The sequence below is a fragment of the Terrapene carolina genome, unplaced genomic scaffold (genome assembly GCF_002925995.2).
Source record: "Terrapene carolina triunguis isolate 2854851 unplaced genomic scaffold, T_m_triunguis-2.0 Scaffold235, whole genome shotgun sequence".
Taxonomy (NCBI): domain Eukaryota; kingdom Metazoa; phylum Chordata; order Testudines; family Emydidae; genus Terrapene; species Terrapene triunguis.
In genome coordinates this window covers 339,650-361,683 of record NW_020664586.1, presented here as the reverse complement: position 1 = coordinate 361,683, position 22,034 = coordinate 339,650, and the positions used below count along the sequence as shown (strand labels likewise).

The following is a 22,034-nucleotide window of genomic DNA, read 5'->3' as shown; positions in this document are numbered from 1 at the left end:
TGCAGCATGTCTTCTTTGCTTTTTCGCGGTCTCTTCCTGAGTCTTTGCAGTCTCTGAGCAGGCGATAAGAGGGACGGCTGAGGTCTCAGGGTTGATGCAGCTGTATAGGCAAAATGCAACATTTAACAGAGGCAGCATTGTTTATACCAGACAGATTCCCCCCGCACTTAAGGAGTAGAAAACACACAGGGTCTACACAATAGCATAATTTTCCCGTCTGAAACAGAGCACACATATCCCACGGGAGCCTCAAAATGGTGAGTAAGGGGGACTGATTGTTTCAGGGCTGCACTGTCCTCTGGGTTTCTGTGCCTTGGGGAGAGCCAACAGCTTCAGGGGGCACCTACACTGAACACTTTCCCAACATTTTCCACAGGAGTTTGTCCTGGATGATATCTCGCTGCTGAGGGTGACCTGGGAAGCAAGGGAGGGTCTTCTACTGCAATGCGGCTTCCGCCCTGGCCCATATGCAGCTTGCCTGTGTGCAGCAATGGTCCCCCCGCCCCTCGCGGCACAGTGGCGTGGACACGTTAGCCTGGCTGGGACAAGGACCACGGTGGATCTCCCGATAAACCTGCGCAAGCGCAGTGCACACATTCTGGATGAGACATTCGAGGAGATTACCGAGGCCGATTACCGCGATGTGATAAACCACATCAATGCACTATTCCACATCTAGGCATGCATGCCTAACCCTCCTCTCCCAAAGAGCCCTCACCGAAAAAATTCCTTCCCGAAAAAAAAACCCGCTTACCGGGAACCTGCTCTTCTGTTTGTCCTCCACCAAGTACTGGCCACTGCGACTGGCTACCTTCCTCCTGGCTCGAGAAGAGCTCCTGGCTGCATGGCTCCAGGGATTCCGGGGTGTCTCCATCCGGCCCACCACCATCACTCCCGTTTTCCTCCTCTTCCTCCTCCCCCCCACACTGGCTCTGAAGTGTCCATGGTGGTGCTCGGAGTGGAGGTGGGGTTAACCCCAAGTATCGCATCCAGCTCTTCGTAGAATCGGCAGGTTGCGGGGGGAGCACCCGAGCGGCCGTTTGTGTCGCGGGCTTTGCGGTAGGCACTCCGGAGCTCCTTCACTTTAATCCTGCACTGCAGGGCGTCCCGGTCATGGCCCCTTTCCATCATGTCCTTTGATACCTTCCCGAAGGTATCGTAATTCCTATGGCTGGAGCGCAGCTGGGACTGTACAGCTTCCTCCCCCCAAACACTGATGAGGTCCAGCAACTCGCCATTGCTCCATGCTGGGGCTCGCTTGGCGCGGGGAGGCATGGTCACCTGGAAAGATTCGCTGATAGCACTCCACACCACGCCGGGCTGAGCAAACAGGAAGGGGATTTTTAAAATTCCCGGGGAATGTAAAGGGTCAGTCACATGGTTGGTTACCTGAGGCCAGGGCAGTAGAGTTTGAACTGATGACCAGAGTGGCTAGAAGAGGCATTGTGGGATACTGCCGAATTATTCTGGAGGCCATTCACAGCGCATTGGGCGGCCACACTGGCGCTGCAGCGGCAGCGCAATACTCGCTATTCCTCTCGGAGAGGTGGAGTACATGCAGCGCTGCAACCACGGAGATACAGCGCTGCAAATACCTTGCCAGTGTGGACGGGAAGTGAGTTACAGCGCTGGGGGAGCCTTTACAGCGCTGTAACTCGCAAGTGTAGCCAAGGCCTAAGACTCACATACAACATAACAAGGGAAAATCCCCACTTCGTCACATCTCTCCCCCTTTGAGACTGAACTGAGCAGAGTCACTTTAGCCAGTGGCCTGGGGAAGTTCAGGTCTCCCTCTCCAGGACAAAGCATCAGCTATAACATTTGTACTCCCCTTAACATGGACCACCTCCATCTCATACTCCAGGAGGGACAGACTCCACCTCAGGAGCTTGACTTTGGCCCCTTGCATTTGGTGCAGCCACGGCAGGGCGAGTGGTCCGGATACACAGTGAAGCGCCGCCCAAATAGATCCGGCTGCCGCCTTTCAAGAACCCACCCCAGGGCCAGGCATTCCTTCTCTATGACTGCATAGCCCTGCTCCCGGGGCAGCAGCTTCCTGCTCAGGAACATGATGGGGTGTTTCTCCCCCTTTGCATCAGTGTGCATCGGCACCACCCCCAGCCCTGTGTGTGTGGCATTGGTGAATACCAAAGGTCTTGTCAAAGTCTGGGTTTCCCAGCACCGGGCCCTTGACCAGATCCTCCTTCAGCGTGCAGAGAGCCCTCTGGCACTGCCCAGTCCAGATCAGTTTGTCTGGCTCACCCTTCTTGCATAACTCAGTGATGGGAGCTGACTCAGAGCTAAAGTGGGGCACAAACCTCTGGTAGTGCCCCACCATTCCAATAAAGGCCTGGGCCTGTTTCTTAGTCTGGGGAGCAGGCCAGTCTCTGATCGCCTCCACCTTGGCCAGCTCTGGCTTTGGGCAGCCGCTCCCCAGCTTGTGGCCCAGGTACGACACCTCTGCCATCCCCACCTTGCACTTGGCAGCTTTTACAGTCAGCCCTGCATCCTGGAGGCGACTCAGCCCCCTCTTCACCTGGGACACATGGTCCTCTCAGGTCTGGCTAAAGACACAAATATCCTCAATGTACGTTAGGGTAAAATTCTCCATCCCCCTCAGTAACTGATCCACCTGGTGCTGGCAGGTGACCGGCGTCAACTTGAGGCCAAAAGGTAGGACCAGGGATTTGTACAGCCCCAAAGGGATGACAAAAGCAGGTTTCAACCTGCCATCTGGATCCAAAGGCATCTGCCAGTAGCCTTTGGTGAGATCCCCGGTTGTGGGGTACCAAGTCCTCCCCAACTTGTCTAGTATCTCATCAGGCATAGGCATGGGGCAGGCACCAGATGTAGTGATGGCACTGAGCTTCCAATAGGCCACATAGAATCGGATCGACCCATCTTTCCTGAAGACCAGCACCACGGGAGAGGCCCCGGGGCTGGTGAATGGCTGGATCACCCCTAAAGCCAGCATGTCTCTGACCTCTCCCTCCAGGGCCTGGGCTGTGTTCCCAGTCACTTTGAATGGGGAACACCTGATGGGAGGGCTGGCTCCCATCTCCACCCAGTGGACAGCTCGGTTAGTGAGCCCAGGCCGGTTGGAAAACAGCTGTTGGTATGATCTCTGATCTCTGCCTGCTAGGCAGAGGTTAGCTGGTCAGAGAGGGAAATTGATTCCAGCAAGGGGCCGGCTCCTGTCTCAGGGAAGAGACCCACACACGGCCAGTACCAGCCTCTCCCTGTCACAGTACGGCTCCATCATGTTGACCTGGTCCCCTCGGACTGTGAGCCCAGTTGTGCAGTTCCACCACATCGTTCTCCTCATTCAGTTGTTTGATGACCTTAAAGGGCCTGTCCCAGGCAGCTTGTAGCTTATTCTTCCTCACTGGGATGAGACCCCTCACCTGGTCCCTGGTGCCATACGCTGAGTGGTCCTACCAGACCTTCTGCCTCCCTTGGGCCCTGACTAGGTTCTCCCTGGCCAGACCCATGAACTCATCAAGCTTTTCCCGGAAAGTCAGTACATACTCCACCACTGATTCTTCATCGGGGGAAGCCTTCCCCTCCCATTCGTCTCTCACCAAATCCAGGGCCACCTTCTGAAAAGGCTCCACTATGACAGGCAGGTGTCTCAAGGCTGCTTTACCCTTGTCCTGGGCCTTTTGCACCTCTGGACAAGGGAGCCCTGGTTGGCAGCTGTCCCCCCGCTGGCTGTGGCTCCCCACACTCAGCTGGGGTCTCCGATCCCCCTGGGCTCATCTTTTCCCCTGCTGTCCCAGTGAGGGCAGGCAGCGAGCCCACTGCTTTGCTCACAGCATAAGAGCCTGCGTGAGCGGGCTGTGACGGGTTCGGTCACAGAGACCCCCTTGGAACTGTCACCTGATGTGCTGAAACTACCTCTGAGCCCATTTTCCCTGTCAGCTTGGGACTCCAGAACCCTGTCTTGTTGAGCCAGACATGCTAGTCTGCTGCAACACAGACCCAGGTCTGAACCACATCCCCAAAGCTGCAGTGTAGCAGGGTGGACACCTGCTCCTGCCTGGAAGGGCCTGAGATAGCCTGGGGAGCAGGCAGCGTGAAGGCTGAGCTGATTGGGGGAAGTGGCTGCAGCTGGGGCCACGCCCCAAACAGCCTCAGCAGGCCTATACAAGAGGCTAGGAGCCAGGAGCTGAGTAGAGTCTCTCTCTGCCTTCAGAGAGAGAAGGGCCTGGCTGCAGGGAGCTAGACAGGGTACCTGTAGTGGAGCAGGGCTGGGGAAAGGCTGAGGAGCTGGGGAGCTCCAGCCTGGATAGCCCCAGCCTGCGGCCTGGTAATAGGCCAAGGGGTACTGGGGGTTGCAGAGAGCAGCCCAGGGCTAGGCCAAGGCAGCAGGAACAAACCCTCCTTGCCAGTGATGAGTGGCCTATACTGCAGTCTGCCCCAGGGAGCGGGGGCTAGTTGGTGACTGGCAGTGGCCTAGTACTGAGGCAAGGTGGGGATAGTGGGTGGGGGTTCCCCTGGGAGGGGAGACCCAGATCTGTGGGGTATTGCCAGGGGGCAGCACCCAGAGCAAAGGGGCACCGGGGTCCTAGGAGGGACACGGGGGCCAGTGCAGAGGACAAGGCGGATCACTGGCCTGCAGAGGGCGCTCCAGAGGCTGGTGAGCTGATTCCCTGGATGACCAGCAGGAGGTGCCGCAGGGGTGAGTCCGGACCCTCTACATGCAGGCTTTCACTGAAAACCACTCAGCAGGTACTCCTATCTCCAGCACCCAGACACCTAGCTCCCAATGGGATCCAAACCCCAAATAAATCTGTTTTACTCTGTATAAAGCTTATACAGGGTAAACTCATAAATTGTCCGCCCTCTATAACACTGATAGAGAGAAATGCACAGCTGTTTACTCCCCCAGGTATTAATCACTTACTCTGGGTTCAGTAATAAATAAGTGATTTTTATTAAGAATTAAAAAGTAGGATTTAAGTGGTTTCAAGCAATAACAGACAGAAGTAAGTTACCAAGCAAAATAAAACAAAACATGCAAGTCTAAGCCTAATATATTAAGAAACTGAATACAGGTAAATCTCACCCTCAGAGATGTCCCAATAAGCTTCTTTCACAGACTAGACTCATTCTTAGTCTGGGCCCAATTGTTTCCCCCGGTACAGTCCTTGTTCCAGCTCAGGTGGTAGCTTGGGGATTTCTTATGACTGGCCACCACCCTTGTTCTGCTCCACCCCCTTTTATAGCTTTGGCCCAAGGCGGGACTCCTTTATCTCTCTTGATCCCTACCCCTCCTTCTAAATGGAAAAGCACCAGGTTTAAGATGGATTCCAGTATCAGGTGACATGGTCACGTGTCACTTTAAGACCTCATTCTTCATTATCCACAGGCTGGCCCCCACCCTTCCACGAGAAGACTTGCAGGTAAATAAACCATCTACAACCAATTGTCCTAGTCAATGGGAGCCATCAAGATTCCAAGTCACCATTAATGGCCCACATTTTGCATAATTACAATAGGACCTCAGATTTAACTTCATATTTCTAGTTTTAGATACAAGAATGATACATTCATACAAATAGGATGAACACACTCAGTAGATTATAAGCTTTGTAATGATAGCTTACAAGAGACCTTTTGCATAAAGCATATTCCAGTTACATCATATTCACACTTATAAACATAGTTCCATAAAACGTATGGAGTGCAATGTCACACCCTCCTCCTGAACTTACTCCCGGAGTCTTGGACACTGTCCATGGCGGAGGCAGTACATGTAAAATTTCTGTTTGTCTCTGGTTACACACCCGTCCAGAACCTTTAAACCCTATGATGTCATTCATAGGTGTTCTAGCAAAGTTCTGGGTTCCTGGTCCCTGGGTGCCTGAAAACATGTTGGGGTGTAGTATTGCTAACAGTATGCAGATAGCAATATCTGTTAAAGTGTAAGTGTCTTGGCATTTAGCCACCAATGCCATGAGGTGGTGTGCCTCCGTTTCTGCTTCCACACAGTAGTGTAGGCCTGTTATGCGTCCGCTGATGTGCCAAGCTCTAAGCCTGTTTACAGGTATTAGCTGAGAAGCATCAGGTTTGTGGTACTGTCTTGTTACAACCCCTAGCATGTACGGAGGTTTTTTCCACAAATCAGGTATGTCACACATCTTCAAAGCGTTTACCATTAGCATCAACTTCTTTGTCTTGACCCATAGATGAAGTAGCAAAAGACACAAGATTAACAGCCAATTTATGACAGACAGACTTTGTTCACACAGTTTGGCTTCTTTAGTGTCTATTCCATTTTCCAATCCCTTTGTGTACCATGGTAGGTGCTCAGATACAGATTCTTCTGCCTCTTTGGAGAAGGCTCTCAATTCAGGCATGTGTTTGAGGTTTTGGCAAGGAAAGGATGTCCTGCAACCATGCCTGCCCTCGGTCCCTCCCTTTGGAAGGCTCTCCCGTGTGCAGGGGGACTGGAAGTATCTCTCTGTCCCACTCAGCTCCAGGGCTCTGGTTACAGACAGGCAGGTATCCTGAGCTTAGCAGCTCCTGCCCCCTGCCAGCCAGGTCATTTGCATATTCACTGACCACTTCAGTCTCAGCCAATTGATTCCCTGGATTCAAATTCAAATCATCAGCCGTTACAGGAGCAGGGCCTGGATCCTGTCCCAAATAGACACAGTCATCCCTCAACAGGAGGTCACAGTCGATATTTTGGAGAACCCCCAACTATCAGCCAGCCCGACCCCTCCTGTGTGTGCACAGGGATCTGGGCCATTGGCAGGGCGAGGGGCTTCATCCCTGGGACCTTCACCCAGGTCACACAGCCCCTCAGCATCTGGTGAGGCTGCACCACCCAGGGCCTGACAACAGTTCTCTCTGTCTCAGGATCTCACCACCCCAGGAATGTCTCCCCAATGACCATCACCTTCTGCTCCCACTGGGGGTCTGAGGGGCCCGAGCCCAGGAAAGTCCACGCAGACATATGCTGGGGCAGGGAGTGAGGGCCAGTCTGCCACCCCGCCCATCTGGCTAAACAGCTCTATGGCCTTGGGACCCAGGAATGGGGCTAGACTCCGGAGCCTTTCCGCAGGGCCAGCCTGGTTCCAATTGCCAGCCTTCCCAAAGGCCATGAGACAGGCATCTAGATCTTCCCCCTCCTTAACCTGGGGCAGCAATTTAGTGTTGAGGTTCCCTGTGGAATTGGCACCCCGAGGTCCATCCCCACTCACCAATGGCGGGTCATTCTGCCTCTCAGGTCAACCATCACGAGTCCATGCTGCCGCTGTCTCTCCTGCTGTTCTGCTTCATGCCTTCCCTGCCTCTCATGGTCCTCTGACTCCTTCGATCTCAGCTCCAATTCCATCCATCTCAGATCCACCAATGGGGATCCTGGTGGAGACCCCCTGCTGGTCGGGGCATGGGTCTTCAGGACACCGGCTGCTCCCAGCCTCTCTCACGCCCCAGCTGGGTCAGGAACCAGTGTGGGTCCTGGGCTGCCTGGCTGCTCTCAGCCTCTCTCGCAGCACCAGTTGGGTCAGGAACCGGCTCCTTACAGTGATCCTCCTCTTCCAACTGAGCAATCAGCTGTGCCTTAGTGAACTTTCCAATATGCAGCCCTCTCTCTCTCTCTGCACAGCTCTACAATGTCCTTCTTAAGGAAGTGGTTATAGGCTATCTCCATGCTGTTCCCAAGTAGTCATGGACTCACAGGCCTGTGCTCTCTCAGCTCCCCACGGTCCCTGGGAGGAACCCCTTCAGTGCAACAGCACTTCTCGGGGGTCCATTCTCTCTCGGGGTTAAGCCGTTGGCTCCTCCACCTCCTGGAACCTGCCACCAGTTGACACAGAGTCACCAGCGCGATTCTCTGGAACTACTCCATATGAAGCCAGTCAGGACACTGGGGGAGCATGACTACTATCTCTGAGCATACTGTCTCCAGGGCAAGAAGCTTACACAGTTTCGACCTTCCTGGATCTGACCTCGGAACATTCAGCATCCCCTTCCACACCATGCGCTTCCTGCAGCGAGGTCACCTGGGGGGGTTCCTGGGGAAGCCAGAGGGCCCTGCACCCCAGCTCCACGTCAAATGTGACACACAGCAAGCCGGTAAAACAGAAGGTTTATTAGTTGACAGGAACACAGCGTAGTACAGAACTTGTTAGCACAGAAATCAGTGATTTTCAGCCAAGTCCATCTTGGGGAGTCCTGGGCCAGAAACCCTGGACTCCCCCTCTTCCAGTTCCCCCAAGCAGACTGCCCAGCTTCCAGCAACCCAACCTCAGACACCCTGTTGCTCCTCCTTGTCTTTGTCTCACTTCCCGGTCCAAGAGTCACCTGGTCTTCACCTGGGGCTGGGCAGGGTCCCTGACTCCCTCGTCTTGGGGACTGGCCTGCATGCTCACAGGGAGCCAGTGGCAGGATCCTGTTGTCTCTGAGCTACATCTGCACAAATGGCCAGCAGGTGGCGCTACCACTGCAGCGGGGTCAGGAGCCTGGAGGCTGGGGGTGCAGCCCCCCGCAGCGGGATGGGATAGGAAGGTCTGGGGGTGCTCAGGTGCCTGTTCCTGTGCCAGGAAGCACTGCTCTGCTGGGCACCTGGTGATACTGCTGGGCCTGGCACAGTGTGCTGTGTTCTCCTGTGGCAGCCAGCCCATGGTGCTGCCAGTCTCTCTGCAGCGCAGCTAGCCCTGCTCTACTGGCAGGCACTGGCCAGGCACTCGGGGCCCCAGGAGAACTGACGTTGCCCATCTCGCTGTGCCCAGGCTGCCTCAGGGAAGTTCTTGCCGCTGGCGCAATGGTTTTACTTCGACGCACTGGAGTGCCTGCCCGAGCAGGGCACTACGCTGCTGATGGAGGAGTCCTGTGCCCCGGTGAGTGCTGTGCCCACTGCCGCCCGCTGACAGACACAGCCTGGGAGCCACTGGCTCTGGGGCCGGGCCCCTCACTCAGCCCTGTGCAGGGATAGGGTTGCTAGGCGTCCGGTTTTTGACTGGGATGCCCGGTCGAAAAGGGACCCTGGCGGTTCTGGTCAGCACAGCTGACCGGGCCGCTAAAAGTCCAGTTGGCACCCCAACCCTCTGCTCCAGCCCTGATCCCCCTCCCACATTCCAAACCCCTCGGCCCCAACCTGGAGCCCCCTCCTGCACCCCAAGCCCCTCATCCCCGGTCCCACCCCAGAGCCCGCACCCCCAGCTGGAGCCCTCACCCCCTCCTGCACCCCAACCCCCTTCCCCAGCCTGGGGAAAATGAGCAAGTGAGTGAGGGTGGGGGAGAGCGAGTGACAGAGGGAGGGGGATGGAGTGAGTGGGGGCGGGGCCTCGGAGAAGGGGCAAGGCAGAGGTGGGGCCTCAGGGCATGGCAAGGGTGTTCGGTTTTCTGCAATCAGAAAGTTGGCAACCCTATGTGGGGAGCCAGCTGGGGGAGGAGCAGGGTGGGCCCTGCTGAAGGGGGTCAGTGTGGGGAGCCAGCTGGGGGGGGCACTGGGGGCGAAGTTGGTTGGGGGAGGGGTGCTGTGAGGGAGCTGTTAGTCTGTCCCTCTGCTCCAACAGCGTGGCAGCCGCTACGATGGGCAGATCGCTGTGTTCGGGGCTGACTTCCAGGAGAGGCTGGGCCGGCAGAAGTACTTCGTGGTGAGTAGGCCGGGAGAGGGGCCAGGAGGTGGGACGGAGGGCTGGGGGGCAGAGTGGGTGAGGCAGGGCACTCAAGGCAGGACCATGCTGACCCCACCTCCTCTCGCTAGGTGGGAGCCGGAGCTATTGGCTGTGAGCTGCTGAAGAACTTTGCAATGATTGGGCTGGCGGCTGGCGAGGGCGGGAGCGTCACCGTGACGGACATGGACACCATTGAGCGCTCCAACCTCAGCCGGCAGCTGCTCTTCCGCCCGCAGGATGTGGGTGTGAGTGGGGCGAGGGCCGGGCAAGGCCTTGACTGTGGTTGCTAACTGTCTAATCACACAAATCCAAAAGTCCTGCCCCGCCCCTTTCCCTGAGGCCCCACCCCTGCCATGCCCCTTCTCTGAGGTCCCGCCCCACTCACTCCATCCGTCCTCTCCATCACTCACTGTCCCCCACCCACACTCACTTTCACCAGGCTGGGACAGGGGGGCGTGTGGGCTCTGGGCCGGGGCCAAGGGGTTCATAGTGTGGGAGGAGGCTCTGAGCCTGGGGGTTAGGGTGCAGGAAGGGATGCGGGGTGCAAACTCCGGCCAATGGGAGCTGCGGAGTTGGCTCTTGGGGCGGGGGCAGTGCATGAAGACCCCCTGCGCCTGCCCCAGGGGCTGCAGGGATGTGCTGTCCACTTCCGGGAACGGCGCAGAGCCAGGGCAGGCAGGGAGCCTGCCTTCACCCCACTCCAGTGCCAGATTTTTAGCACCTAAAATCTCCTGGCTTGGCTTCAGTAGCCTCCGGGAGATTGAGCCTGATTCTGGGAGACTCCGTTAGAAATCGGGAGGGTTGGCAACCCTAGCCCTTGACACCTTTCACTCTTAACCCGCAGCCCCCTGCTGCCCCAGCCCTGGGCTCCCCCCAGCTCTGCCAGTGCCCCTCACTCCCTGACCTGCAGCCCCCTGCTAGCCCAGCCCTGGGCTCCCCCAGCTTTGCCGGTGCCCCTCACTCCCAACCCGCAGCCCCCTGCTTGCTGAGTCGTGGACTCCACCGTCCCCTAGCTCTGCCATTGCCCCTCACTCCCGACCCACAGCCCCTACCTGGGCGGTTCTGCATGGGGGATGAGGATGGGTGCGTCTGAGGGAGGGGGAGAGGGAGTGCAGTCTCCTGCCTGGCTCTGACTCTTGCCCTTTGTCCCCTGGCTGGGCCCAAGGGGTCCCTGGTGAGCAGGGCCAGCTTTAGGCACTGCGGGGCCCGATTAAAAAGAGCTGCCGCCGAAGACAGCGGCGGGACTTCGGTGGCAGCTCTATTGGCTGCCGGTGCCTTCGGCGGCACAGCGGCGGATGGTCCTTAGGGACGTTGCGGGGCCCTCTTAGGGGCGCGGGGCCCGATTTGGGGGAATCGGGTGAATCGCCCTAAAGCCGGCCCTGCTGGTGAGGGGTCGGGCGCCAGCCAGGGGCACTGACTTTCCACAGCCTGGACCGTTATCCTCCCTGCCACTGGCTCTGGGCCCGGAAGAGGTCCATGGAGCTGGCAGATAACAAAGGAGCAGCCCAGCCTGGCCCAGTACCTGGGCTGGGGTCTCCCTGGGGGGTGCAGCACCAATGGGGGTGGGGCTCCCTGGTCCCCCCACTGCTCACGGCTCCCGTGGCCCTTGCAGAAGCTGAAGTCAGAGACGGCGGCGGCAGCTGTACGGCGCATGAACCCCATGACCAGGGTGACGGCCCAGCCGCACCATGTGGGGCCCGACACGGAGATGCTCTACGGAGACGACTTCTTCATGGCCCTGGACGGTGTGGCCAACGCACTGGACAGCATGCAGGCCCGTGAGTGTCCAGGCACTGCCACAGGCAGCCTGGCTCTGAGCGCCTGGGGCCATACCCCTGTCACATACTCCCACTGGCCATGCCCCACACCTCACCACGCCACATGCCTGTGCCTTCACGCCCACTGCCACATTCCCACATCCCACCCCATACTGCCATTGCCCACACCCTACCACACTACATGCCTGTGCTTCCACGCCCACTGCCACATTCCCATGCCCCTGCCACATACTGTCCCACACTCCACCATGCCACATGCCTGTGCCCCCACGCCAACTACCACGTTCCTACGCCCCTGCCACATACTGCCACTGCCCACGCCCAACAGCCCGCCACGCCACATGCCTGTGCCCCACACCCACTGCCACATTCCCATGCCCCTGCTACACCCACCCACATCGCCAGCTTGTGCCAGCTCGCCACAGGCCCCGCCTGGCACAGAGACTGACCCGGGACAGGCCCTGGGAAGAGGCTGCTGCTTCCTTCCCTGGCCTTGGCTCAGTCTCTGCTCTGCCTCCCTTGGCTGGGGCATTTCCTGGGGGTCTCTGCTGGGTGGAGCTTCCTGAGATCTCATCCGAAAGGCAGTGCCTCCTGGGGGGCTAGCAGGATGCACCCCAGGGCCTTGCTCTCTAGCTGCCCCGGAGGCTGCCTGGGCAGGGGGAGGGGCAGAAGTGTGGCATCCCCATGAGCTCGCCACTCGTTTCCCACAGGGGCCTATGTTGACGGCCGCTGCATCCGCTACCTCAAGCCCCTGCTGGACTCGGGCACCGAGGGCACCAAGGGCCACGTGCAGGTCATCGTGCCCCACCTGACGCAGCCATTCGGAAGCCCCCCGGACCTCACGGAGTCGGCCGTGCCCCTGTGCACCCTGCGCCACTTCCCCAGTGTCATCGAACACACCCTGCAGGTGGTCGTCTCTCCCCGCTTCCGGAACCTGGGCCCTCTCCATCCTGGGCTTGGGACTGGCCCCTCCCCACCCCTGGCCTGGCCCACTCCTGTCCAGAGATCGGGCCTCCCCACCCCTGGCCTGGGCCTGGCCCCTCCCTGCATCCTGAGGTTAGGCCCGGCCCTTCCTCCCTGCCCCAGACCTGAACCCCCTCCAATCTGTGCCCTGTCCCCAGCCGGTGCCTTCCCCGACCCCAGTTGCCCAGTAGATGCCCGCCCCATGGTGAAGTCCCAGAGCCAGTGGCCAGGCTGCGCCATAGCCCTTCTCTAGCTGTCCGATGCAGGCCCAGGCCATCTGGGGCCCAGCAAGGGCAGGGGCGACTGTGCCTGGGGCAGGGCTGGGGAGCACTCTGACCTGCCAAGTGGCTCTCCGGGCACTGCAGTTCCCAGCCCTGCACTGGGCCCCCGGCCTCTGGCCTGCTTATTTGGCAGAGGAAGGGGCTGTCGGGGCTGCTGGCAGGGCCTTCCTGCTTCCCAGCCCACACACTGCCCCTCCTGCCCACATGCTGCCCCCCACCCACATGCTGCCCCCCACCGACACAGACCCTTGGACATGCAGTCCCCGCACCCTGCACACACTGTGTGCACGGCCCAGGCCCTGCCTGTCTCCCTGTCTCGGGGCCCGGCCCTAGGCCTTGGGGGCTGCAGGAGCTGTCGCCGGGCCCCCTCCTAGAAACCCCCTGCCCTGGCCGCCTGCCTCTGCTCCCGCCCCAGTGCTGGGGCTCTGAGCACTCAGCAGCCAGAGCATTTGGCCCTCAGCATGGGCCACGCCAGGGGGCAGCATGGGGGTCCTGCCCATGCCCTGATAGGATTGGGTGGGAGTGGGGCAACCCCAGCCTGTGTGTAACTCACCCCCCCCCCCCCCCCACAGTGGGCCCGGGATGAATTTGACGGGCTCTTCAAGGTGCCTGCGGAGAATGTCAACAAATTCCTGGAGTGAGTGTGGGCCGGAGGGGGCTTTAGGGTGGCTCTGGGGGGTGGGGGTTGTGTGGCTGAAGGGAGCTGTGGGGGTTGGGGGGCTGAGGAGGGTGCTGGGGGGCAGGGGTTGGGCAGCTGAAGGTGCCTCTGAGGGGTGGGGGGCTGAGGGAGGTTCTGGGGGGTTGGGTGGCTGATGGGAGGTGTGAGGGTTGGGGACTGGAGGGGGACTCTGGGGGGCAGGGGTTGGGCAGTTGAGGGGGCCACTGAGGATTTGGGGGGCTGGAGTGGGGCTCTGACATTGGGGCCTGTCCGTGGTCTCCGTGGCCCAGCAGCTGACACGTACCAGGGCTCAGGGGCCAGCCTGGAAAGGTCCAGTATGCCTGGGTTCTCTCTGGGTGGGTGACCCTCCCCCGCTGGGCCCTGGCTCTGGCACTGTGCTGCACTGTGTGTGTGGGGGGCTAGGGCTCGGCCTGACACTGCCCTGTACCCATAGGGACCCGGCCTTCCTGGAGGTACAGCGGACGATGCAGGATCTGGAGGGGGTGCGAAGCAGTCTGCAGGAGAAGCCACGCAGCTGGCAGGACTGTGTGAGCTGGGCCAGGCGGCGCTGGGAGAGCCTCTATCGCCACACAATCCTGAACCTGCTGCACGCTTTCCCACCCGGCCACGTGAGCAGCACCGCGGGCACCCCGGGCTCCCATACCCCCAGCTCAGTGCCCCGGGCTCCGATTCCCCCCCCACCCCCCCCGCCCCGGGCCCCGGTCCCCCCCCCCCCCCCCTTCCCGGCTCAGTACCCTGGGTCTCCTGTTCCTCTTGTTGAGCACCCCTGGCTACAGTCCCGGTCCCACATCTCAGTATGTCAGGTTCCGATCCTCCCGGCTAAATATTCCTGGTTCCGATCCCCCCAGCTCAGTACTCCGGGCTTCAATCCCCTGGCTCAGTGTCCTGGGTTTCCATCCCCCCGGCTGAGTACCCCCGCCTTCCCCCCCCCGGCCCAGTAGCCCGGGCTCCCATCCCCGCCCCCCCCCACCCCGGCTCAGTAGCTCGGGCTCTCATCCCCTCAGCTCAATGCTCCCATCCCCCCGGCTCAGTGCTCTGGACTCCGATGCCCCCAGTTCAGTGCCCCGGGCTCCCATCCCCCTGTAACGATGCTGCCTTTGGCGGGACACTTCTGAGAGTATCAGTTCAGGACAAATTGCTTAGAGCAGGGCAGTCACAGCCCAAGGCTGGGGTTTCTCCACTTCTAAGGCAAACCAAACCAGAGAGGGCTTTGGTTTTACCTCACTGGCTAACCATAAGTCATACAAGCAATTCCCTTAGACACTTCAGTTTCCCAGTATCACCACCAGTGCCACTCGTTATGTGGATGAATGGTTATGAAAACCAATATCCCAGTAAAAGGAAAAAGGTTCTCCCTATCCCCAAGGACCAAGCCCCAGACCCAGGTCAATATACAAATCAGATCTTACCCACAAATCACGCTGTTGCCAATCCTTTAGAATCTAAAATCTAAAGGTTTATTCATAAAAGGAAAAAGATATAGATTAGAGCTAGAATTGGTTAAATGGAATCAATTACATACAGCAATGGCAAAGTTCTTGGTTCAGGCTTGTAGCAGTGATGGAATAAACTGCAGGTTCAAATCAAGTCTCTGGAATACATCCACAGCTGGGATGGGTCATTCAGTCCTTTGTTCAGAGCTTCAGTTTGTAGCAAAGTCAATCCAGAAGTAAGAAGCAGGACTGAAGACAAGATGGAGGAGATGCAGCTGCCTTTTATAGTCTCTTCCCGTGGAAGGACACCCCTTTGTTCTGACTGTGGAAAATCACAGTAGCAAGATGGAGTTTGGAGTCACATGGGCAAGTCACATGTCCGGGCATGACTCAGTTCTTTACAGGCCAACGCCATTGTTCACATGTTAGTTTGAACGTTCCCAGGAAAGCTCAGATGTGGATTGGCGTCTCCCAAAGTCCATTGTCAGTTAAGGGTTTCTTGATAGGGCACTTACTGAGAATAGTCCTTTCTCAAGAAGCTGACCAAATGATTCACTGAGGCTACTTAGAATCAAAACACATTGAGATACAAGTACATAGCCAATATTCATAACTTCAACTACAAAAACGATACACACATACAGACAGCATAATCATAACCAGCAAATCATAACCTTTCCATAGACTCCTTACTGGACCTCCTTTGTACAAGATTTGGTGCAACCATAGGACCTTCGTTGCAGCAATGATCTATACAGTCACTGTTCACGTCAATAATGTCACAGTGCCACGGGCTCCCATCTCCCCTGGCTCAGTACCTTGGGCTCCGATCCCCCCTGCTCACTGCCCCGGACCCCGATCCCTCAGGCTCTGATACCCCCGGCTCATTGCCCCGGGCTCCCATCCCCCCAGCTCAGTACTCTGGGTTCCCATCCCCCCGGCTCAGTGACCTGGGCTCCCATCCCCTGGCTCAGTACCCTGGGTCTCCGATCCCCCTTTTTGAGTACTTCTAGCTCCGATCCCGTGGCTCAGTACCTCGGACTCCGATCCCCCTGGCTCTATACTTCTGGCTCCCATCCCCCCAGCTCAGTGGCCTGGGCTCCCATCCCCCCGGCTCAGTACTCTGGGCTCCCATCCCCCCAGCTCAGTGGCCCGGGCTCCATCCCCCTGGCTCAGTACTCCGGGCTCCCATCCCGCCGGCTCAGTGCCCTGGACTCCCATCCCGCCGGCTCAGTGCCCTGGGCTCCCATTCCCCTGGTTCAGTGGCCTGGGCTTCCATCCCCCCGGCTCAGTGCCCCGGGCTCCCATCCCCCCGGCTAAAGTGCCCCAGGCTCCCATCCACCCAGTTCAGTGCCCCCGGCTCCCATCCCCGTGGCTCAGTGCCCCGGGCTCCCATCCCCCTGGCTCAATGCCCTGGGCTGCCGTCCCCTGGCTCAGTGCCCTATGCTCCCATCCCCTCGGATCAATGCCCCTGGCTCCGATCCCCCCTGGCTCAGTGCCCTGGTTCTCTGATCCCCCTTGTTGTGTACCCCAGGCTCCAATCCCCACCCCCCAGTAGCCCCCGGCTTGGTATCCCAGGCTCCAATCCCCTTGCTCATACCCTGGGCTCTGATCCCTCTGGGCTCCAATCACCCCCAGGGCCACCAGGCTCAGTACACCGGGCTCTGCCCCCTGTACTTCGCATGGATCTGGTCCCCACCTGAATTCCTGGGCTCTCATTCCCCCCGGGCCTCTATCAATCCACCTCTTGACGCCCTCCTAACCCTTCAGCCCTTGCCTCCCGGCCCCCCCAACCCCCCAGTGCACCCTCCCGCAGGGTCCCCTGAGCCCACAAGTCCCTGCTGTGTTTCCTACAATGGAGCTTCAGCCCCCTGGTTCCTATGACCTGCCCTGGAGCTGCACACGGGGAGGGGAGCCTCCATTGGCTGGGCCCCTCCCTGGCCCTGGCCTGACCCCTGGCTTCCCCTGTCCCCAGGAGACCAGCCCCGGGGTCCCCTTCTGGGCAGGACCCAAGAGATGCCCCCAGCCCCTGGAGTTTGACTGCGACAATGTAAGTGGGGAGCAGGTGAGGGTGCCTGCGGGTGGGGGATGGGGCTGTGGGGGCAGGGCCAGTGGTGGAGCCAGGACCCATGCTGCAGGGAGCTCTGTGCTGGGGCTAGTGGATGAGGCGTGGCCCCTGTTGGGGTGGTGCCTGTGTTAGAGTTTGGGTTATGGTGACCGAGGCCCAAGGGGTGGGACCCCTGCTAGGGGCAGGGCTCATGTTGGGGGTGAGACTGTGAGGGGCAGGATCTGTGCTTGGGGCAGGGGCTGAGGGGCCTGGGGGCAGGTGGGTGAGTGTGGTCGAGCGATGGCACCAGGAGTGGGCGAGGGTGCCAGGCATGGGCGGTTGGACGCGGGTGATGGTGCAGGGTACAGGCGGGCGGGTGGATGATGGTGCAGGGCAATGGTGGGTGGGCGATGGTGCCGGGCGTGGGTGGGTGATCGCCCCAGGTGTGGGCGGGTGACAGTGCACGGTACAGGTGGGCGGGTGGACGATGGTGCTGGGCGTGGGCGGGTAACAGTTCAGGGTATGGGTGGGTGGGCGAGGGTACTGGGCATGGGACGGTACAGGGTACAGGCGGGCGAGGGGTGCAGTGTGTGGCGGGTGACGGTGCAGGCAGGTGGGTGGATGATGGCGCAGGATAGAATCATAGGGTTGGAAGAGACCTCAGGAGGTCATCTAGTCCAACCCCCTGCTCAAAGCAGGACCAATTCCGAACTAAATCATCTCAGCCAGGGCTTTGTCAAGCCGGGTCTTAAAAACCTCCAAGGAAGGAGATTCCACCACCTCCCTAGGTAACGCATTCCAGTGCTTCACTACCCTCCTAGTGAAATAGTGTTTCCTAATATCCAACCTAGACCTCCCCCAAATATATGGAGATATACACCTATCTCATAGAGCTGGAAGAGACCCTGAAAGGTCATTGAGTCCAGCCCCCTGCCTTCACTAGCCGAACACGAGAACGAATGGATATAAACTGGCCGTGGGGAAGTTTAGGCTTGAAATTAGACGAAGGTTTCTAACTGTCAGAGGGGTGAAATTTTGGAACAGCCTTCCGAGGGAAACGGTGGGGGCGAAAGACCTCTCTGGCTTCAAGATTAGGCTAGATAAGTTTATGGAGGGAATGGTTTGATGGGATAACGTGATTTTAGTCAATTAGGCAATAACGTGCCATCGCTGGTAAAATGTGTGTCCGGCTGGAGAATCTTGCCTGTATGCTCGGGGTTCTACTGATCGCCATATTTGGGGTCGGGAAGGAATTTTCCTCCAGGGTAGATTGGCAGAGGCCCTGGAGGTTTTTTGCCTTCCTCCGCAGCATATAGGGCAGGGGTCACAAGCTGGAGGATTCTCTGCGACTTGAAGTCTTTAAATCACAATCTGGAGACTTCAACAGCTGAGATAAGGGAAATTGGGTGGGTCAGCTTTTGTGACCTGCATCACGCGGGAGGTCAGACTAGATGACCATAATGGTCCCTTCTGACCTTAAAGTCTATGAGGACCAAGTACTAATTTTTACCTCCAATCCCTAAGTGGCCCCCTACAAGGATTGAACTCACAACCCTGGGTTTAGCAGGCCAATGCTCAAACCACTGAGCTATCCCTCCCCCCACTACAGGTAGGTGGGTGCATGATGACGCAGGGCGATGGTGCCGGGCACAGAGTGCGGGTGGGTAGACGAGGGCGCCAGGCATGGGCGTGTGATGGTGTCCCCCACTTCCTGCAATTCGCTGTGACTCTAGCTAGCCAGTAAAACAGAAGGTTGATTAGACGACAGGAACATGGTCTAAAACAGAGCTTGTAGGTACAGAAAACAGGACCCCTCAGTTAGGTCCATCCTGGGAGGTGGGGAGCCCAGACCCAGGTTCTGGGCCTCCCTCTATCTCCCCAGCCAGCTCCAAACTGAAACTCCCTCCAGCAGTCTCACCCAGCCACACCCCCAGCTCCTCCTCCAGCCTCTGTCCAGTTTCCCCGGCAGAAGGTGTCACCTGGCCCCAACCCCCTCCTGGGCTCAGGTTACGAAGGGCAGCCGCTGACCGTCAAGTATCATCCCTCAGTGAAGTCACCCCCTTATTGCCCATCACCATCTAGTATTGGTGCAGTACCCCAGGGAAACGGAGGCACGCCCCGTGTTAGCAGAAGACAGTAAACTAGTAAAACCCCCATGCAACATTACCAGGTTAATACTCCCTACTCTATCACAGATGGTGCAGGGTATGGGCAACTGGATGATGGCCAGGGCAATGGTGCCGGGTATAGGCGGGTGACGGTGCAGGGTACAGGCGGGCGGGTGGATGATGGCACAGGGCGATGGTGACAGTGCAGAGCACAGGCGGATGGGTGGGCACCGGGCGGGGGCGGGTGATGGTGCAGGGTATGGGTGAGTGGGTGATGGTGCCGGGTGTGGGTGGGTGGGCATGCGTGACAGTGCAGGGTAAAGGCGGGTGGGCGGACAACAGCGATGGGTGATAGTGGGGGGCGAGGGCATTGGGCATGGGTGCGTGATGGTGCAGGGTACGGGTGGGCGGGTGATGGTAAGGGTGGGTGTGCATGGGTGCCGGGTGCGGGTGACGGTAAAGGGTACAGGCGGTAGGTGGGCGAGTGTGCCGGGTGTGTGCGGGTGATGGTGCAAGGTACCGGCAGTCGGGTGGGTGAGGGCGCTGGGTGTGGGCAAGTGACTGCAGGGTACAGGAGGGTGGGTGGATGATGGCACAGGGTGATGGTGGGTGGGACGGAGCAAGGCGGGTTCATGATGGTGTTGGGCGTGGGTGATGGTGCAGGGTACAGGCGGGCGACTGTATGATGGTGCTGGACCTGGGTGCAGAGTACACACGGGCAGGTGGGCAAGGGCACTGGGCATGGTTGGGTGATGGTGCAGGGTATGAGTGGGCATGTGGCCGAGGACTCCGGGCGTGGGCGGGTTACAGTGCAGGGTAGAGGCGGGTGGGTGCAGAGACAGACGGGTGTGTGGATGATGACACAGGGCAATGGCACCAGGTATGGGTGGGTGATGGTGCAGGGTACAGGCTGGCGGGTGAATGATGGCGCAGGGCAATGGTGGGTGGGGCGGGTGACAGTACAGAGCACAGGCCGGCAGGTGGGCAAGGGTGCTGGACATGGGTGGGTGATGGTGCAGGGTACGGATGGGCAAGGGCACTGGGCAATCATTTTGGGCGTGGGTGGTTGACAGTGCAGGGTACAGGCGGGCGGGAGAGGTGGGAGATGGAGGGGTGGAGCAGGGAGTGTAGGGGGAGGGGTTGGACAGGTAGGTGTGGGACAGGGAGAGCAGGGGGAGTGGTGGGGCAGGGAGAACAGGGTTCGGGGTGGGACAGGGAGGGGTGGGACAGAGGGAGCAGGGACTGCCCCCCCCCCCCCCCCCCCCCCGCCGCGCCGGGCTGTATCCACAGCGCCCCCACATGGAGTATATCATGGCAGCTGCCAGCCTCTTTGCCCAGACTCACAGGCTGCAGGTGCCCCGGGACCGGGCAGCTGCCAGGGAGACACTACGGGCCATGGCCGTGCCTCCCTTCCAGCCGGAGGTGGGGGTGCGGATCCCTGTCACGGAGGAGGAAATGGAGGAGGCGCCCGCCAGGGTCGGTAAGGGCCATGCTTGGGCCGCAGTGCCAGAGGCTGTGCAGCGGGGGAGGGAAGTGGGTGCCGGCTGTGGCAGGGAGCTCAGCCTGGTGCCAGTTGGGTGGGAGGGGCTCTGCCTGGTGCCGGCAGGCAGGGAGCTCTGCTTGACGTGGGGGAGCGGGGGGGGGGCTCTACTCTGTCCTGTGGGAGTCGGCGGCCAGGCACCCCAGGGCCCAGTGCAGAGCAGCCCATCGCCCTCTGCAGACACCTGCAGGCTCGCTGGCCTGGCTTGGACCCTTCTGGAGTTGTCATTTCCCTCGCAGGCGCCACCTTGGACAGCCCCTGCCCACCAGCCTGCATCTCCATTTGTACCTGCTGCCCAGGGCGGGTGGGTGCCCCCCCACCTGGGCCAGGGGAATCCTGTCCCAGCCTGGCTCCCTGGGGAAAAGGGTGCCCTGACTCCAACACAGCCCTCGCTGGGGCTCAGATGGCGTTGGCACAGGCAGGGCTTGAGCCTGGCCTGTTCCTTGCCTGAGGCTTGGCTGCAGGGCCCCTGCTGTCCCTGGGCCCCTCCGAGGTGTGTACTGGCCCTGCTCCCCAATGGGCACCTCGCAGGCCCTGCTCTGCTGGCCTGGCAGGGCTCCTGGCACCATCCCAGAACAGCCCAGGGCAGTGCCTGCTGGGGACATTGCTGTCCGTGGCTTCACCCCAGGACGGCGCTCAGCCCCAGTCTCCCTGCCAGAGCTGCCCCACCCTGCTGCTGGCTCAGGGGTTTCCTGAGTACCACAGATGGGCCCGGGGGACCAGCCCCCAGCTGCAGCCCCACTGTTCTCTGTGTCCCCTGCAGACGAGGAGCAGCTGGCAGCGCTGAGGCAGGAGCTGGCAGAGCGCAGACGGGCACTGCTGGAGGGGGGGTGCGGTAGCACCCACCTCATGGAGCCTATCCACTTTGAGAAGGTAGCGGGGGCTGCGCTGGCCAGGGTCACTCTCCCCCAGGTGCTGGGGGGGGGGGTGCTGTGAGCCGTGGCTGGGGTGGGTGGCCGGCCTGGTTGGCATCGCCCAGGGGCTGGGGCTGCAGGAGATTCCAATGTGCCCAGGGGCAGCATGAGGGACTAGGGTGGAGCATACGGCCCAATCAGCGGGCTGGTCTTTGCCCTGTGGGCGCTGTCTGGGCAGGGACTGTCTATTACTGCCACGTGGGGTCGGGCAGGAGCCAGTGAAGCTACGCAGGGTCGGGCAGGGGCCGGGGTGGCCATGCAGGGTCAGGCAGGGGCTGGCAAGGCCACATGGGGTCAGGCAGGGGCCACGGGTCAGGAAGTGCCCAGAGTTGCCAGGCAGCTGGCTGTTCGTGTCACTCAGAACAGGGGTTCATGTCAGAGACGTGCTGGGCACCTGCGTCCCCCCCCCCCCCCCCCAGTTCTCATCACGCTCCTCTCACACTGGCCCTGCAGGACGATGACAGCAATGGCCATGTGGATTTCATCATGGCCGCGTCGAACCTGCGGGCTGCAAACTATGGCATCGCCCCTGCCGACTGGCACAAGGTGCGGGGGGACAGTCCTCCCAGGGAGAGAGGTGGGGTGGGGGTAGGGCCATGCACCCCCAGGGACAGACACGGGGCTGGGGTGGGGTGATGGCCTCCCCGGGGACAGATGAA

General features: G+C 59.8%; 1 protein-coding gene across 5 annotated transcripts in view; it reads left to right on the top strand.

Moving 5' to 3' along the window:
- The window catches only part of UBA7 (ubiquitin like modifier activating enzyme 7), a 58,075-nt gene that overhangs the window by 26,377 nt on the left and 9,664 nt on the right, over window positions 1-22,034 (top strand). For 3 of the 5 annotated variants that reach the window (XM_026657042.2, XM_026657037.2, XM_026657040.2), the window contains 11 exons: window positions 8,745-8,852; window positions 9,531-9,611; window positions 9,722-9,877; window positions 11,245-11,410; window positions 12,121-12,317; window positions 13,227-13,291; window positions 13,767-13,941; window positions 16,742-16,816; window positions 20,212-20,401; window positions 21,225-21,334; window positions 21,829-21,921. In XM_026657042.2, the coding sequence (XP_026512827.1) occupies window positions 8,745-8,852; window positions 9,531-9,611; window positions 9,722-9,877; window positions 11,245-11,410; window positions 12,121-12,317; window positions 13,227-13,291; window positions 13,767-13,941; window positions 16,742-16,816; window positions 20,212-20,401; window positions 21,225-21,334; window positions 21,829-21,921 (1,416 nt within the window). The remainder of the gene's footprint in view (window positions 1-8,744; window positions 8,853-9,530; window positions 9,612-9,721; window positions 9,878-11,244; window positions 11,411-12,120; window positions 12,318-13,226; window positions 13,292-13,766; window positions 13,942-16,741; window positions 16,817-20,211; window positions 20,402-21,224; window positions 21,335-21,828; window positions 21,922-22,034) is intronic. The other 2 variants (XM_026657039.2, XM_026657041.2) reach the window with 2 other exon arrangements.